This window comes from Eretmochelys imbricata, chromosome 14 (genome assembly GCF_965152235.1).
Source record: "Eretmochelys imbricata isolate rEreImb1 chromosome 14, rEreImb1.hap1, whole genome shotgun sequence".
In the NCBI taxonomy this organism is placed as follows: Eukaryota; Metazoa; Chordata; order Testudines; family Cheloniidae; genus Eretmochelys; species Eretmochelys imbricata.
This window is the reverse complement of record NC_135585.1, coordinates 25,920,651-25,938,232: the sequence shown is the minus strand read 5'-3', so window position 1 is coordinate 25,938,232 and position 17,582 is coordinate 25,920,651. Positions and strand designations below refer to the sequence as shown.

Below are 17,582 nucleotides of genomic sequence, written 5' to 3'. Positions count from 1 at the left end.
CAGCAGTGAAGCAGGAATCTGGCATTAACTACTTTCACATTTCTCTCTAGAGTTACTCTTTTGATATTTTAATTCCCAATTCACTGTGTTGGCTTTGTAGGGCAGACTTTAAAGATGCTGGCTCTAAGCGCTTGTCTACATTAGGGCTTTTTGCACTGCTATAGCTATAATAGTACAAACCCTATTGTAGATGCACTGACCTGGAATTAAGTGGGGTTTGCATTTATCCTGGTTTCACACCAGCGTACTCTCATATTACACCGATGCAATGCATCTACTCAGGGGTATGCACTTGTGTGCAGTTACACTGGTGTAGAGGTCCCTGCATTAGACAAGTCCTAAATTACCTTTCCACTGAAGAAATCACTATAAAAATCATAACATTTTAATGCTGACAGGAATGTTTGAGCTCCAGACTGTGCTTCTTACAGGAACATGGCAATATTTACTTCTAAGAGCTTCACTACATGAACAAGGTCTGTATTAAAATGTGTGCCACTCTGTTAAACATGTCATTTGGCCAAATGACCATTTCACGTGGGCATTTGAACAGGTGACTAAAAATCTGATCGGGATTGTTAGTGGCAGTTCACTAGGACTAGAGCAAATTGCTTTCATGTTTGTAGTTCCATGGAGCACCCCTATTTCACGCCACCATCTTCGCACCTGCAATCCCCTCTGTAGGGAGAGAGGCATTGCTAAGACTTCTTACCCTCACCCCCAGGCTTGTATCTTCCCCCTGCCACTGCAGGAACAGTGGCACAATTTGCCTTCGGGCTAAAGCAGAACAGGAACTTTGTTTTCCGTTTTGTAGGAAATTCCGTGAGTTTGAATTCCTTTCCTATTCCGGAAAGGAATGAACGCAAAAAATTTTGAAATTTGCCTCAAAACAAAATTCTGGGGAAAAAAAAAGAATTTGAAGTCAATCGAAGCATTTGTTGTTTAAAAAATCGAAATGTTTCATTCCAATGCCCACATCTAAATTTTTTAATAATGTAAAATAAATTTAAAAATAAAAAGTGATTTCCAAACAAAAAATGGAAATGTTCTGTTGTGAAAATGTCGAAATGGAACATTTTGACCTTATTGACCTTCCCCTGGAAGCAAAATTTTGGCACAATTAACACGTTTCTGCTAAATGTTTTGCTTTCAACGAATTGGCATTTTCCAGTGGAAAAAATTCCATCAGAAAATTTCCAGACTCTGCAGCAGCAGTGGTCCATCAGCAGGGATTTGGTGTCACCACTGTGCACGTCTGCCTTCCAGTCCTTCCTGCTGCTGCTCTGGCTGGGAAGACATGAGCAGGAGGGGCCATCTCCTAGCACCTTTCAAAACAGCAGTTCACACCTGCTAGCTTCTTCCAGCAAACACAGAACTATTTTCAGATTACTGTCAAATCAAAATGTGCTAGCAGCAAGGAAGGCTGTAACTCTCATTACCCAGCTCCCAAGATAAATTTTCTTTATGTTCAGCAGAGGCAGGTGGCAAAGTCTGAGGTGAGGTTTCTTCTGTACTGTTCTTCTGTTAGTTTCTTTGAATTGTTTTCACCTGCTCTTGTCTTCTGTTTCCTTTTTTCATTCCTTGCTTTTTGTTAAGTACATTCCATTCAGAATCCAAGTTATTATAGTGTTTTAATTTGAGGAATTTAACATACAGAAATCAAGGAAGGCCAAGAATAGATGAGGTCTCTGCGGATTTTTGTATTCTTAATGTTTGTGCCATCACCAGCATGACCACCCTTGAATTGTGTTTAACTGCAGGGGTTTCAGAGGGTTTAGGTGGGAAGTAGCAAAGTGGGGGAGTCAGAATAGGAAAGCTATAACAGGGGAAGGGGAGCAGCAGCATCACAAAAAGTTGCTGAGAGAAAAATAATGTTCCTGAAAGAAGCTGTTCAGTGAGATTCTTCTTCCATTGGGTCCACGGAATGCAGATGTTCAAGGACCAAGAAGTGCAATACCAACGTTTCATAAAGAAGCTAGAACACAGCGGATGAGGTCATTTAAGCCTTAGTTGTTCCAGTAAATGGGTACTTTGGGCCTGACCTTGCTGCCCACAAAGACCAAACTTCCAATGAAGCCCGAAGGGGTAGGCCTACACAACTGCTGGGAGCATGGCTCTCAGCCTGGATCAACAGACACTTGCACTAAGGGGCTCGGGCCAGCATGCTTAAAATAGCTGTGTAGACTTGGCTTTGACATTCAGACTTGGCCTGGAGTTCAGGCTCTGAAGCCAACCTCTGTCCCTAGGCTTCAGAGCCCAAGTGCTAACCCAAGTCGGAACGTTCATTTTGCTATTTTTTGCACTCTAGCGTAAGCCCGCTAACATAAGTCTGTCAACCTGGGCTGCAACACCTGCTCCCAAAAGCTATGTAGACATGCCCAAGGAGTTCAGGAGTGGGCCCATAGTAATATCAAAGCATGTGTCATGTACAGCTGCTGGCTGATAGATGTTCTATTGTATTTATCAGCATGGAATACACTGTAGTATGTTTATTCCTTTGGCTGGTTAACTTGAGAAACTTGGCTTTCACAAATGCCTATCTGATGTAATGCCTCCATAACACTGGAGGGTTCTGGTGTGAGCGACCTTTTGATTAATGTGACTTTAAAGCAGGAAGCCCAGTCTCCTGGGATAGCTTATGACCAAGGAAGTGCTAATCAGAAGATGAACTCATGAGAAACACTGGAGACTTTTGCAGTTGTTTTAAGGTAAACACTATTATCTACTAGGAATAAAGTGTAGAAAATACACATACATTTTCTATTAAATCAATGTTAAGAACAAAATTTGCAACAGGTAATAGGAATCACCTTAAAACAACTGTGGAATTCTGTAGCTTCTGTCACAAACTATGGGCATCATCCTGCATTCCTTAAACAGACAAATTCATATTGGGGGCTATGGGAGCTCTCTGTGCCCGAGGACTCTGGGCTCGGGCACTTTGTCAAGAAACATTTGGTCTGGCAGCTTCTGGTTTCTTGAGTAATAGTCAATTTGCATTATATTTTATATTAAAAATGGCTCTTCATTGCCTTTTTTCAATTAGATGAAGTGATTATGCACTATTTGAAATAAGTTACAGTTTTCCATTAAGATCAACAAGCTCTTCATAAACCTGCTAATACAAACTGGAGATTTAGTTTGATTTCTGTTCAACATGAGCAATACAAGTAAGACAGGTAGTCACCAGCAAGTGCATTTCTGCAGGGGAGGTGACACGCATAGCTTTGTATACATGAGACTAGGAGTGCTCTAAAGAATCTTGGTTCTGCATGCTATACCAAGTCCTGCTACAAGCCTGATGTATTTTTATGCACAATAGAAAATAGCCATGTAAATGAGAGTAATTAGAATGAATCTAATCTGAGACACATATTAAGTCTTATGCTGCAGTTAAGACATATAGCTAATTAAAGCTGTGACCAAATGTATTTCTTTGTTGATTTAACATTCTCCCTCAACCCTGCATCCCCAAATAGAATCCTCCCTGGAATCACATTGTTGCTGTAGCCTATGTGCAACCCTCTCTTTCAATGTTTAATCAAGTGCTGCTGAAAAGAGAAAGTTACAAACTATTTAAAATATGGAAAAATTGCTTCCCAATATTTTTGACAGAGAGAGACTGAGAACACACAGCATTGAATCATCAGGAAAATTGAAGATTTCCCCTGAACAGCATTGGGATTTTACTGCAGAGGACTTGAAAGACCTTGGAGAAATTGGACGAGGAGCTTATGGTTCTGTCAACAAAATGGTCCACAAACCAAGTGGGCAAATTATGGCAGTTAAAGTAGGTGATGCCCATAATTGTGTTTGTACTTCAGTTCATTAAGGATGGAACGTGATGGAGAATTAATATTCATCCGTCTGTCACTGTCTACTGTTCTGTTGTGTTTATCTCCAGTATAAAGGGTACTTGTGCTGAAAACACAATGTGTAATGGGCATATCTGTCAAGTGAATTGTGAAGGTCTTATACCTTGCTTGTGCACTTTAAAAAACTGACTGTGCCTCTTAGGAAGCAACTGCAGTGGGGGGTTGGATGGCTCTGGAGACTGGTAATGGGATATGAGGCCTTTCACCTGCTGATCACTGGTTCAAATCCAGCTTAGGTTGGTAGTAAGCACAAGTTAACATCCAATGGCAGCTTAGTGTCCTTTGTGAAATGAGTTAGTGACTAAAGACTGGTTCCAGCTGGACATGTATCCATGCTACAGCAATTGACAGCCTCACCAGAGAGGGCAGGAAATGAGTGGGCATGTTTTTAGAGAACATACTGCTCTCTCAGTCTCACCATGATGTGAAAGCATGGAGTGCCTCCTGTGCTGACCCAGTCCTGGAAACACAGAAGGTCTAAGCCTCCAGGGCTGTCCATTTGGTACTTTACACCAGCACCAAACTCATGCTTTTTTGTTTTTTAAATATTGTTTTCCTAGTTCTTGTGTAACATAAAATAATTTTTGTCTTTGCTTTAACACTGCACGTTGTTGGGGATTTTTGATTAGTCACCTGAAGGTCCAGTTGGCGGTGAGATGGGCAGTGGATTTTTTTTCACTCTGGAAGTGATGAATTCTCTCTTCTTTGCTTGTGCTGCATACCAGTTAATGATATCCGCCTCCTAAATCTAGTTACAGGTACAAAATAGTGACACATGCTCCCCTGGCTTCACTGGAAGAGTAGAAGTGTGCTCTGAACCCAAACTATCTAGAAGTACGTGTTACTTTCTTTAATGGTCTCTCTCTCCAAACACAGTCTAAGTGGGTCTGGACATGTTAATTCCCAGTGGGTTCATGTACTTGTTGGAGCCAGTTTGGGGATGTGTTGCAACCCTCTTGCTAGCAGCCATTCTATATAATAGAGAGATGGATAAGACCCAGTTGCCCGAGATTTGTATATGTGCTGTCCCTGGGAACAACTAAAAAGTTCTTGGAGTCTCCAGCATCACTCCTCTTTCCTCGTACTTCCCCCAGCAACATGGCACCCTCCTTCCAGCAGACAGGAGGTCAGTTATGCCTTTTGGAGTTGTTGGGATGGGCATAGCAGAATGATGCCTGGCACCTTTCCTGACTCAGGGACAGAGCTTGCTGCTGCTGCTTCAGCACTCCTAGCCTCACCAAGCCCAGTGAGTGGGAGATGGAAGGAGCCACTGGAGAGCACTGTGAGGCACTCCTTACCATTGGACTCAGCGGGTGGGCTGTGCCACATTCCTCAAGGCAAGTAGTCTTGATGTTGAAGTTGTTTAGGATTAGCTTTCCCCACAAAGCCGATCCTGAGCTAGCTGCTGGAGCGTGTACTGGACATGGCTTTCTCTGATTTTTGTGACTGTTGCTCTTTGGGCAGTCCGGGAGGTAGGGCAGCCTCTTTAGACCAGCTGGACCCTATTGTCCCTCATGGGTGCCTGGTGCTCTGTGATGGGTCACCACTGGGTTATTCCTCCTCTCCTTCCTCGCACAGAGAGAGGCTCCTCTCTCTCTAACAGTGTGACACCAGCAACTGACTCTGTTCCAACTCCCAGTGTCTCGCCTCTGCTTGAAGAAGCAGTTGACGTGGTTTTCTAAGCCTCTCCACTTTCTGTCTGCAGGCAGGAGCTTTCCTCACTATTTTGGTTTTTCTCCCTCTGCCTTGTGCCCCCCTTGGCAGGAAGAGGATTTTTGAGAACAGGAAACTGGTATTTAAAGAGAAAACATGGCAGGGCAGCAGGCCCAGCTAAGATCAAAGAACTCCTGCACGTGCCCAGCCACACATTAGTGTGCCGCCGGCTCCACTTTACAGCAGGGTGGCAGGCAGCAGGGAGTGAAATTCAGCAGGAGGAGCTGGCTTTGCAGACTCTTCAAGCTGGTTGTTCATAGCTGCTTGGTGCTTCAGGCCAAGATGAAGCATCGACTCCAACAGCAGTGATGTAGCAGACAAGCTTTCAGCTCTGCGGGCTGGTCATTCAGCAGCAGAACGTGACGTTTTGGAAGTGACAAGTCAGAGACCCGTGGCTGTTGTCTTCTGTTCTGACTGGGGTGAAATAAAGTTCCCAGGAATGTGTCTGTAAATGGTGGATTCTCTGTGACTTTGTCTTTAAACCATGATTTGAGGACTTCAGTAACTCTACCGAAGTTGAGTCATCTATTACAGGAGTGGGTGAGTGGCCTGCAATGTGCAGGGGGTCAGACTAGATGATCATGGTGGTCCCTTCTGACCTTAAAGTCTGTGAGAGGCTGGAAGTTAGAGCGGCAGGAAAAATCCATGGTGCAGGACCCAGTCCCCCCATCCCTTTCAGGCTGACATGGTAACCAGGTATTTTTGCTCCACTTGTTCCAGGAAGGGCCATAGCCATTTCTGATTGTGGTTGCTATCTTGAACCCCCATCTCCTCAGTGGATCTCGCTGACCTCCAGGCCAGGTCTGACTCCTACAGGCTAGAAACAAACCACAGTTTAAAAAATGAACAAACAAACCGAGTTCCCCTAGTCCAGTGGCTCAGCTTCCCCATATTTACTCCCTGTTCTCGTACATTTGGGCAGCATGGGGTTCTGGGCACTGAGCCTGTTCTGTCAGCTCCCTCAGATAGGTCATTTGTGCAGCAAGGCCTTGCCTTTCATTTTCCACTTCTTCCACTGGCTTTTCTTCAGAGAGTCAGCAGAGTGGTGCAGCCCATACTACTAGCCTCCTGATGTCCATAAGCCCACTGTTCCCGTAGCTGTCTCAAGTTTAACCTACCTCAGTCTTCCATTTTACCATTGCTTTCTCTGTGTCTTCTTTATCGCGGGATGCAGCAAAGTGGTCTAGCCCATACTGTTAGCCCATCAGTGTTAGCAGAGCTCCTGTTTTCTGTTTGGCCTTCCTTAGGTAGCCAAACTTCTGCTAGAATACTGCTTTTCTTACCAAAGCAGCAGAGCAGCCTAGCCCGTCCTGCCAGCCTGCATGTGCCAGTCCCCACCAAAGTAGCTGGTATCTGCAGGCAGATCTACTATTAAGTTTTCTTTTTTTAGTTTCCTTTCATACATGCTATAATGGTTTAGCCAACCATTTTATTGAGCCTAGCAGCAGCTTTCATCTAAGTATTACTGCTGAAGCTAGTTGCTCACACCATCAGCCTGCCAGCTTCAATGGACAATCCAAAAGGCTGTGATCCTACATTAAAATGTCAGCATTAAGGGAGGATGGTGCACCATTTTTTTGCACAGGTGTAAAAACACTTCAGCAAGGCTTTAAACCTCACACAGCATTACTGCATGAGCAAAGGACTTCAGCATGAGTGCTCATGCCCAGCTCTGCTTCCCTCTCTTCCCCTTATGATCCTCTGCATGTGTATGTTTAAAAGTAAATAAAAAATATAAATGTATTCCCATGTCTCTCCAAGAGCCTGGGGCAGAGCTGGGGGCAGCGGGTAACTGAAAGGGGTGTGGGGGGGGAAAGCAAAAATAAGAGAAATACCGTAACAAACAAAAACATGCACCTTGGGCTTCTCCATGTTTCCCTCTTAGAAGAGAGCTTTCTAGAACCAGGAAACCAATTATCTTCTGCACCACTAAGGGAGCTCTGTTGTCCCCACTCAGTTCCTGGTCAGTGGTTGTTCCAGGAAGCTCATCAAAACAAGTACCTAGAGTTGCAAGTAGTTAGGAAGGTGAGCTCTCTATCTGTAAGCCTCCCTCTTGATTTGTCTACCGCCTCGTCCAGCCGTTAGCTAATGTTATACCCTTTGGTGCTAGATTGAAGAGCTCATTATTAAATATTTGTTCCCTATGTAGGTACTTATGAACTGTAATCAAGTCATCCCTTAATCTTCTCTTTGTTATACTAAAAAGATTGAGTTCTTTGAATCACTGTAAGGCGTGTAATCCTTTTATCAATCATGGCTCTTCTCTGAATCCCAGTTTATCATCATCCTTGAATTGTGGACACCGGAACAGGACACAATATTCTAGCAGAAGACATACCAGTGCCCAATACAGAGATAAAATAACCTCTTCCCTTCTACTTGAGATTCCCCTGTTTTTACATTCAGGGACTGCATTAGCCCTTTTGGCCACAGCATTGGATTAGCTGATTATCCACCAGGATCCCCCAAGTCCTTTTTCAGTCTCTGAGCTTCCCAGGATAGAGTTCCCAATCCTGGTAAGTATGGCCTACACTCTTTGTTCCTAGATGTATGTATTTACATTTGGCTGTAATAAAATACATATTGTTTGCTTTCGCCCAGTTTACCCAGTGATCCAAATCGCTCTGTATCGATGACCTGCTCTTTTCATTACTTACCACAACCCCCAATTTTTGCGTCATCTGCAAATTTTATCCATGATGATTTTAAGTTTTCTTTCATTTCATAAAAAAAAATGGTAAATTGCATTGGGCCAAGAACCAGTCCTGCAGGACCCCACTAGAAACATACCTGTTGGATTATTATTTCCCATTTACAGCAACATTTTGAGGCTTATCAGCTAGCCAGCTTTAAATCCATTTATTGTGTGACATGTTAATTTTATATCTTTCTAGTTTTTTAATCAAAATGTCATGCGGTACCAAGTCAAATATTACATCAACATTATTATCTTTATCAACCAAACTTGTAATCTCATCAAAAAATTATATCAAGTTAGTTTGACAGGATCTATTTTCCATAAACCCATTGACTGGCATTAATTATGTTGCCCTTCTTTAATTCTTTATTAATCGAGTCCTGTATCAGCGGGTCCATGATCTTGTCTGGGATTAATGTCAGATTGACAGGCCTATAATTATCTATGTTATCACATAAGAACGACCATACTGGGACAGACCAAAGGTCCATCTAGCCCAGTATGCTGTCTTCCGACAGTGACCAATGCCAGGTGCCCCAGAGGGAATGAACAGAACAGGTAATCATCAAGTGATCCATCCCCTGTCGCCCATTCCTGGCTTCTGGTAAACAGAGGCTGGGGACACGATCCCTGCCCATCCTGGCTAATAGCCATTAATTTATCTAGTTCTGATTTGAACCCTGTTACAGTTTTGGTGTTCACAACATCCTCTGACATTGTGTAAAGAAATACTTCCTTTTTAAAATATTGGCACAACCTTACATTTTCAGTCTTCTGGAACTTCTGGAACTTCTCTGGTATTCCAAGACTTATTTAAAATCAACATTAACTGTCAGCAAGATCCTCATCCAGGTCTTTTAAAACTCTTGAATGAAAGTTATCTGGACCTGCTGATTTAAAAATGTCTAACTTTAGTATCTGCTGTTTAACATCCTCCTGAGATACTGGTGGAATGGAAAGAGTGTTATCATGTGATATGGCTACATCATCTGTTTTTTCCCCAAATACAGAACAGAAATGTTTATTGAACACGTCTACTTTTTCTTTATTATTAATGATAATTCTAGTAATGGACCAATACTATTGTTAGGATTCTTTTTTTTTCTAATGTACTTTAAAAATGCCTTCTTATTGTCCTTAACTCTGCTGGCCAGAGATTTGCACTTGCTTCCCTTATCAATTTTCTACAGTTCCTATCGTCTGATTTATAGTTATTATTATCCATTTCGCCATTATTCCATTTGTTACATATTATTTTTTTATTTTTTTAAGCAGTAAGAGCCTTCTTCCTCAATTGTAAAATTGTGGCTTTTGGGTACTTAGTAAGGTGTTCTTAAACAATTCCCAGACATCATTCACATTTTTCTAATTAAATTTTTCCTCCTAGCTGATTTGGCTCACAGTTGGTTTCAGCATTGTGAAATTGGCTTTTTAAAGCACCAAGTGTATATGTCACTCATCTGGACTTTATTCTGATTGCACATTATAAATGTGTTCAAATCATGAGGTCTTGTGTCTAAATTATCATTAATTTTTAGTTCTGTGATCAGTTCCTCTTTATCTGTCAAGATGAGGTCTAATATAGAATTCCCCCATGTTGGATACAACAGTTTTTGAGTCAGGAAACTGTCATCTATATTTAGAAATTCTAAGAATGTTTTAATATTGGCAGCATGAGACATCCAGCATGTGTCACTCAAAACCTCTCAGCTTTTTTCTTACCCATTATTGATAGGTGCATCAGGAGCCAGTCATCCTGTTCCCTTGTGTGATTTGGGGTCTGTAACAGAGATCAATTAGTACCCCATTTTGTGTTTTATCTGTTAGGACATTGCTCATTTTCATCATCTGAGTCAGATGCCACCAGCAGAAGGTTGATTTTCCTTTTTTGTGGTTCGGGTTCTGTAGTTTCCGCATCAGAGTGTTGCGCTTTTAAGACTTCTGACAGCATGCTCCACACTTCGTCCCTCTCAGATTTTGGAAGGCACTTCAGATTCTTAAACCTTGGGTCGAGTGCTGTAACTATCTTTAGAAATCTCACATTGGTACCTACTTTGCGTTTTGTCAACTCTGCAGTGAAAGTGTTCTTAAAATGAACCACATGTGCTGGGTCATCATCTGAGACTGCTATAACATGAAATATATGGCAGAATGCAGGTGAAACAGTAGGAAACATACAGTTTTCCTCCATGGAGTTCAGTCATAAATTTAATTAATGCATTAATTTTTTAACGGGTGTCATCAGCGTGCAAGCATGTCCTCTGGAATGGTGGCCGAAGCATGAAGGGGCATACAAATGTTTAGCATATCTGGCATGTAAATACCTTGCAATGCCAGCTACAAAAATGCCATGCAAATTCCTGTTCACACTTTCAGGTGACATTGTAAATAAGAAGCGGGCAGCATTATCTCCCGTAAATGTAAACAAACTTATTTCTCTTAGAGATTGGCTGAACAAGCAATAGAACTGAGTGGACTTGTGGGCTCCAAAGTTTTACATTGTTTTGCTTTTTAATGCAGTTATGTAACAAAAAAATATACATTTGTAAGTTGCACTTGCACGATAAAGAGATTTCACTACAATACTGGAATGAGGTGAATTGAAAAATACTATTTCTTTTGTTTATCATTTTTACAGTGCAAATATTTGTAATAAAAATAATAATATAAAGTGATCACTGTACACTTTGTATTCTGTAAAAACAATGAGACAATTCAATTGTCTCAGTCTTTATTCAGGCCTAATTTGATGGTGTCCAGTTTGCAAATTAATTCCAGTTCTGCAGTTTCTCGTTGGAGTAAAAAAAAACTTCAAAAACAGACTCCAATGAGAAACTTCAAAAACAGACTCCAATGAGAAACTGCAGAACTGAAATTAATTTGCAAACTGGACACCATTAAATTGGGCCTTAATAAAGACTGGGAGTGGATGGGTCATTACAAAAACTAATTTCCCCATACTAATTTCCCCCTACTGTTACTCACACCTTCTTGTCAACTCTTTGAAATGGGCCACCCTCATTACCACTACAAAAGTGATTTTTCCTCCTTTGGTATTCTACGGTTAATTGAATTGTCTCGTTAGCACTGACCCCACACTTGGTAAGGCAACTCCCATCTTTTCATGTACTGTGTATGTATATCTGCTACTGTATTTTCTGCTCCATGCATCTGACGAAGAGGGCTTTAGCTCATGAAAGCTTATGCCCAAATAAAATTGTTAGTCTCTAAGGTGCCACAAGGATTTCTCATTGTTTTTGCTGATACAGACTAACATGGCTACCACTCTGAAATTTGTATTCTGTGTTGTAATTGAAATCAATATATTTGAAAATGTAGAAAAACATCCAAAAGTATTTAATAAATTTCAATTGGTATTCTATTGTTTAACAGTGCTGTTAAAACTGTGATGAATCGCGATTAATTTTTTTGTGTTAATCAAATGAGTTAACTATGATTAATTGACAGCCCTAATAATAACTAGACCAATCCTGATTGGTTTTTGTCTAACCTGTTCTTAAAAAACTCCAGTGACGAAGATTCCATAACCTCCCGTGACAATTTGTTCCAGTGCTTAACCACCCTGACATCTTTCCTAATGTCCAGCCTAAACCTCCCTTGCTGCACTTTAAGCCCATTACTTCTTGTCCTATCCTCAGAGGTTAACAAGAACAATTTTTTCTCCCTCTGACTTGTAACAAACTTTTATGTATTTGAAAACTCTTATCGTATGCCCCCTCAGTCTTCTCTTCTCCAGACTAAACAAACTCAGTTTTTTCAATCTCTCCTAATAGGTCATGTTTTCTAGACCTTTCATTATTTTTGTTGCTCTTTTTTGGACTTTCTCCAATTTATTCACATTGTTCCTGAAATGTGGCGCCCACAACTGGACACAATACTCCAATTGAGGCCTAATCAGCGTGGAGTAGAGCAGAAGAATTACTTCTCATGTCTTGCTTACAACACTCCTGTTAATACATCCCAGAATGATGTTCACTCTTTTTGCAACAGTGTTACACTGTTGGCTCATATTTATCTTGTGATCCACTATGACCCCCAGATCCCTTTCAGCATTACTCCTTCCTGGGCAGTCATTTCCCATTTTGTATGTGTACAACTGATTGTTCTTTCGTAAGTGGAGTACTTTGCATTTATCTGTATTGAATTTCATCCTATTTACTTCAGACCATTTCTCCAGTGTTTCCAGATCATTTTTAATTTTAATTCTATCCTCCAAAGTACTTGCGACCCCTTCCAGCTTGGTATCGTCCACAAACTTTATAAGTGTACTCTCTATGCCATTATCTAAATCATTGATGAAGATATTGAACAGAACCAGACCCAGGATCAATCCCTGCAGGACCTCACTCATTATGCCCTTCCAGCTTGACTGCGAACCACTGATAACTACTCTCTGGGAATGGTTTTCCAACGAGTTATGCATCCACTTTATCGTAGCTCTATCTGGGTTAAATTTCCCTAGTTTCTCTATGAGAAGGTCATGTGAGACAGTATCAAAACCCTCACTAAAGTCAAGATATACCAGGCTTATCGCTTCCCTACTATCCACAAGGCTTGGGTTAGATTTATTTGTTTCTAGCTCTCCTCTCTATTACTCTTGAGCTTTGGAGGGTTTTCTCCAGGGGAGTGGCTGCAGCATGTTGCACCCATGGTCTGCACGTTAGTTGGCAGCGTTTTTGTACAGCCTTCACATGCTGTTGGGGAGGTGTGCTGATCACTCAAGATTCTGCTGCTTATTCCAACAGTTTATTTTGTTCTTGTTACATTGCTAAATGTTTGCTCCTTAGCCAGTTAATCATGGTCACTGAGCTGTGGTGGAATGTCCCTGGTGCACTTTGGCTAAACAATATCATCTCTTTATGGCCAGACCCACTCATAGCCTGCGGTTGTACTGGATGCAACATATGCTTTTCCCCTATTGGGATCACCTATCTTCAGTCTCCAGCACTTTTGTATGGGACCTCCTCCTAGTTCCACTATAAGGTCTTCTTCTCCACTCCATGAAGGTGCATTAGTTGAGGATATCATGCTGTCTTCTTGGGTTTTCTTGTAATTCTTGTGTCTGTTTGAAAGAGTTCTCCAGTATAACTGAAACTCTTTCTCTTCTCTGGGCCTGCTGTCTGTCTCCTCTTCCTCCCTCCCTTCCCGGTTAGAATGTACTTGGAAAAGACTGGGCAGGGTGGTTTCTTGTTCTTGACATTCATTTCAGTTTATTGTTATAATAGCGTCTTCCATATAAACTATATTCTCAAGTGCTTTACAATGGTAGGTGATAAATAACGCAGAGGAGGTAAAGGCAGGGAGAGAAGAGATGTTTTGAACTGAAGTTTGAAGTGCAGTGGAGAGCCAGAGAGATATAGGGATGGCAGGAGCTGTAGAGGAGGAAGCTGTTGCACTAGCCTTGATGAGATTGTGCAGGGGAAGAGGGAGAGGCCAGTACTAGATGACTAGAGAGAACAGTGTGTATCTGGGGAGAATCCAGGAAAGGTCTTAAAAACAAGAAGGGTAATTTTAGGCTGGATCCTGAAATGAAAGGAAGTCAGTGCTATTGTAGTGATGGGGTTGCACAGCTGAACTTCTTTCTCGGTGTGGGAGGGCCGATCACAGGATTCTGTGTGTGCTGGAGCCAGGAGAAATTGGGGACCCATCGAGAAAAGTGTTCTAGTATTGAAAGGGGATGGGCGCTATGGATGAGGGTTCAGCAAATGTGGAGTAGAGACAGCATTGTTGAAGGAAGATGTGGGCAGAGGAGATGACCTCTGAGTCGAGGGAGATGCCAAGGTTTCAAACTGGGGAAAAGCTAATTTCTGAGCCCCCACTGTTCATCTGCTTTGTAGAGTGTTCCAGATGGAGACGACCAGCGGTGTGGCAGTGTTCTACATGAGTAGCGGTCTCAACTGGGAGCTGCCCAGACAAAGAGCTCAGTACATTCAGTGTTCTTAAGAGGTGCTAGGCTGATGGTCCTGGCTGCTAATGTCCTCTGTCCATACCATACCAAAGCAAAAGCAGCAGTACTGCAAGCTTCTTGAGACCCCAACCACCCTACAGTCTGCCTCTCCTCCCACCTTGAGGGAGCTGTTAGGTTCTTTCAGCCCTTGGCATCTCTGCAGGGGCAGCCTACAGGGGGTCAGTGTACTGTATATTGTAGTCGTGTCTTATGTGATGTGTCATGGAACAGACTCACCAAACTCATTTCACATACACCACTGAACTGCTGTCAGATAGATTTGAACCAGTGACCTAGACATGAAAATGTCTGTAGCTTCATTACTAATCCCCTGAGCCATCCCTCTCTGTGCCTACAGTTGCTGTATTTCACCCATTTGGCTGCATTGGAGGGGTGTGTGACGTGATTCCTGTGTATGCTGTGCAAGGAGCTTACCAGTTTTCCACAGTACCGTAGGATCCGTTGGGAAAGGAAGGAATTATTGTTCTAGGCTAAAACATAAGTTACTAGAACATTAAGGCTGCATGGTGAAGCACTCGGAATATCAGGAAATGTCAAAAGTAAAAACAATTGTGTAACAGCTACTCTACCCCCTGTGTATGTGTCATTACGAGACAGTATGCAATTACATGATCATACGTTATTTCTCAAATAGTGCAGTACAAGAGCCTGACCCTGAAAACAATCTACAACCATCTGTAGCGCTTATTAATGAGTCGTCTCACTGACGTCCATGGTTCTATGCTCAGTTGTGAGCTCTATGCTTGGAAGTGTTGGTAGGATGATGCCCTCGTGCCACAGTTTTTTCTACATGTTTTGGCAAGAATTGGTTTATAATGATAAAATTGTCTCTATCCCTTCCCTTTCCCCGACTCATGCTGGAAAACAGTTGAACTGTTTTTGCTGAAGCTTTTGAAAAACAAAAGTCTTCAGTCAGAAACTGAGCATGGAAAACTTTATCCTGAAACACAAGTTTTGGAAAGCTATAATAGAATGCAAACCATTATGTATCTTTAACTATAGAGGCCACTACCAGGCAAGAAATGCATAGTTGTTTGGTCTTTTAGCTTGCCTAGTATGTACAGTATAAATCATGGCATGAAATGACCAACTGGTCTGAAAGACCTGCAGGCATGCTGTGATTGATGCACAGTGTAGGGAGTGCCTTTGTCTTAATTTCCTTCCTTTAGTAAATTTAAATATAATCTTTGAGGGTTACATTTCAAAGCAGTGTTCAGGTCCCAGCATCAATGGAGCTGTGGCTAACTCACCACTGCACGTTGCTTTGAGCATAAAACCCTGAATATTGTTTTGCTGTAGGTTTTAAAGAGGGTAAAGAAAATCTTTGATTGCCTTTTGCTGCTTAATGATGCTCCACCTGATAACAGTGAGATTTGAAGTAAAATTTGGCCACAGATTTCATAATCTGAACTAACTTGCTTTAGGTTTATATTAATTGCAATTTTTTTTCTCATTTAAAAACATGGTCTAGTTCTTTAAAGCATGTTGTTTTCATGTGTTTGAGACCCCATGCCCCACCCTGGGACTGGGATTCTGGCAGGTTTCTCGTGGACTGGCTGAGCATGATGTAGTAGTAGCATATTAGTGATAAAACTTCTTCCATTCCTTACTCTTTCAGAGAATTCGGTCAACGGTGGATGAAAAGGAACAGAAACAGCTTCTAATGGACTTGGATGTAGTGATGCGAAGTAGTGACTGCCCCTATATTGTTCAGTTTTATGGAGCACTCTTCAGAGAGGTGGGCACTCAGAGTTTGTTTCATTTATACCAGTGGTTTTATTTTAATTTAAAATTTAATTTGCAGCAGCCTTCAGTTTACTATAGGAGGAAGGAGTTAATTTACTGTGGGATTTTTGAGTCGCAAGTTGTAATCAGACCCATTACTAGAAGGGAAGAGACTCTGGATTCTGATTGCTGCTATGTATATAGTATGGCGTTCATTTATACGATCCCTGTCAAGATTATTGCTGCTTTCCTGCCATGCTCTCCCATGATAACATCGAGGATTTGGAGGAGTTTCATTGGTTTGACTGTCTGGACAGTTGTGTGGCATTCAGATATCTGACACATTTCACACATCTGATTTATAGATGTGCTCTACACAGACTCTCAAAGGTTGTGTGCTTTGCACACTGCCTTGTGCTGGGGACGGCTGGAGCTGCAAAGCCCCAGGAGTCGCTGCAGCAGGGGAGAAGGGGTGTGATGCTTTAGGAGGCACAATCCTTTCCAGAGCTGCTTGGCATGCATGCTGCACTATGGACATGCCAAACCCTCTCAACCAAGACACTTCTTCTGGAGCGATTTTCACCTGGGGACACTAGAAGGGAGTCAGTCCTACATTTCCCTGAGCCCAAGGCCTGGGACTACCTTTGGCCCTGTCACAGGGCTTGTCTGCCCTGGGAGATTATATCATGTAGAACATCATGTTGGGTAACCAGGAGTTAGCACTTGGTGTAGATGAGGACTGCCCCACTTAATGTCTCCGCTGGTTAGGGTTAACCTGAGCATGGGCCCTAGTGCTATCCACCACATGGGAACGAGATGTTAAATGCTACATGTCCTGACTATGCTGAGTGTTTACCACCATATAGGTTAACGTGTTTTCAGGAGATGTAATTTCTGGGTGTAGACCAGGAGAAAGAAAGTGTAGCAGGGAGGGATTGTCTCTTTGCTCCATCCCCTGCACCCACAAGGACGAAACAAATCCAATCTTTAGTGAGCAATAAAAACAGTGCGGAAAGAGGCTCACTGCATGGGTGTATGCAGCTCTGTACTCCTGTGCACAGAAAACCTGTCCCTTCGTTCTGTGCGGGCACAAACTGAGGGGATGGAACTGGAACTAGCGCAGCAGCCAGAGCTCAAATGATAAGCCAGAATTGTAACTTCACAGTCTAGCCCACACAATCGGCATGGCAGGGATCGGACTGTGACTGTGAACATCACGGTCTGGTTCCTGTCTCCCCCTTTCTCCAGGTGGAAATGATCTATGCCAGCCCTTTGCTGACGCAGATTATTTCTCCCTTTGCGCTGGCTCTGGTAGTTCACGTAATATGGTGGGGTGAGGGAGGAGGCGGAGACAAAGCTCCAACCTTGCTCCACCACTGCCTACCCGCTCCCTGCATACCTGCGCAGGCGGGAGTGTAGCAACTCATGAGCAGCCTGTGCAGATGAGTAGGAGTTCATAACTGAGCTCTGAAAGCAAAAGGTTGGCCTTGTAGGGTAAGACAGTGGACTACAACTGGAAAGACCCCAGTTCAATTCCTGGCTTTCCAGACTCCCTGTCTGATCTCTGGCACATCACTCGTTT

General features: G+C 42.5%; 1 protein-coding gene across 15 annotated transcripts in view; it reads left to right on the top strand.

Annotated features, from left to right (window-relative positions):
* The window catches only part of MAP2K4 (mitogen-activated protein kinase kinase 4), a 168,017-nt gene that overhangs the window by 105,396 nt on the left and 45,039 nt on the right, over nucleotides 1-17,582 (top strand). For all 15 annotated transcript variants that reach the window (XM_077833812.1, XM_077833808.1, XM_077833810.1 and 12 more), the window contains 2 exons: nucleotides 3,616-3,790; nucleotides 15,894-16,013. In XM_077833812.1, the coding sequence (XP_077689938.1) occupies nucleotides 3,616-3,790; nucleotides 15,894-16,013 (295 nt within the window). The remainder of the gene's footprint in view (nucleotides 1-3,615; nucleotides 3,791-15,893; nucleotides 16,014-17,582) is intronic.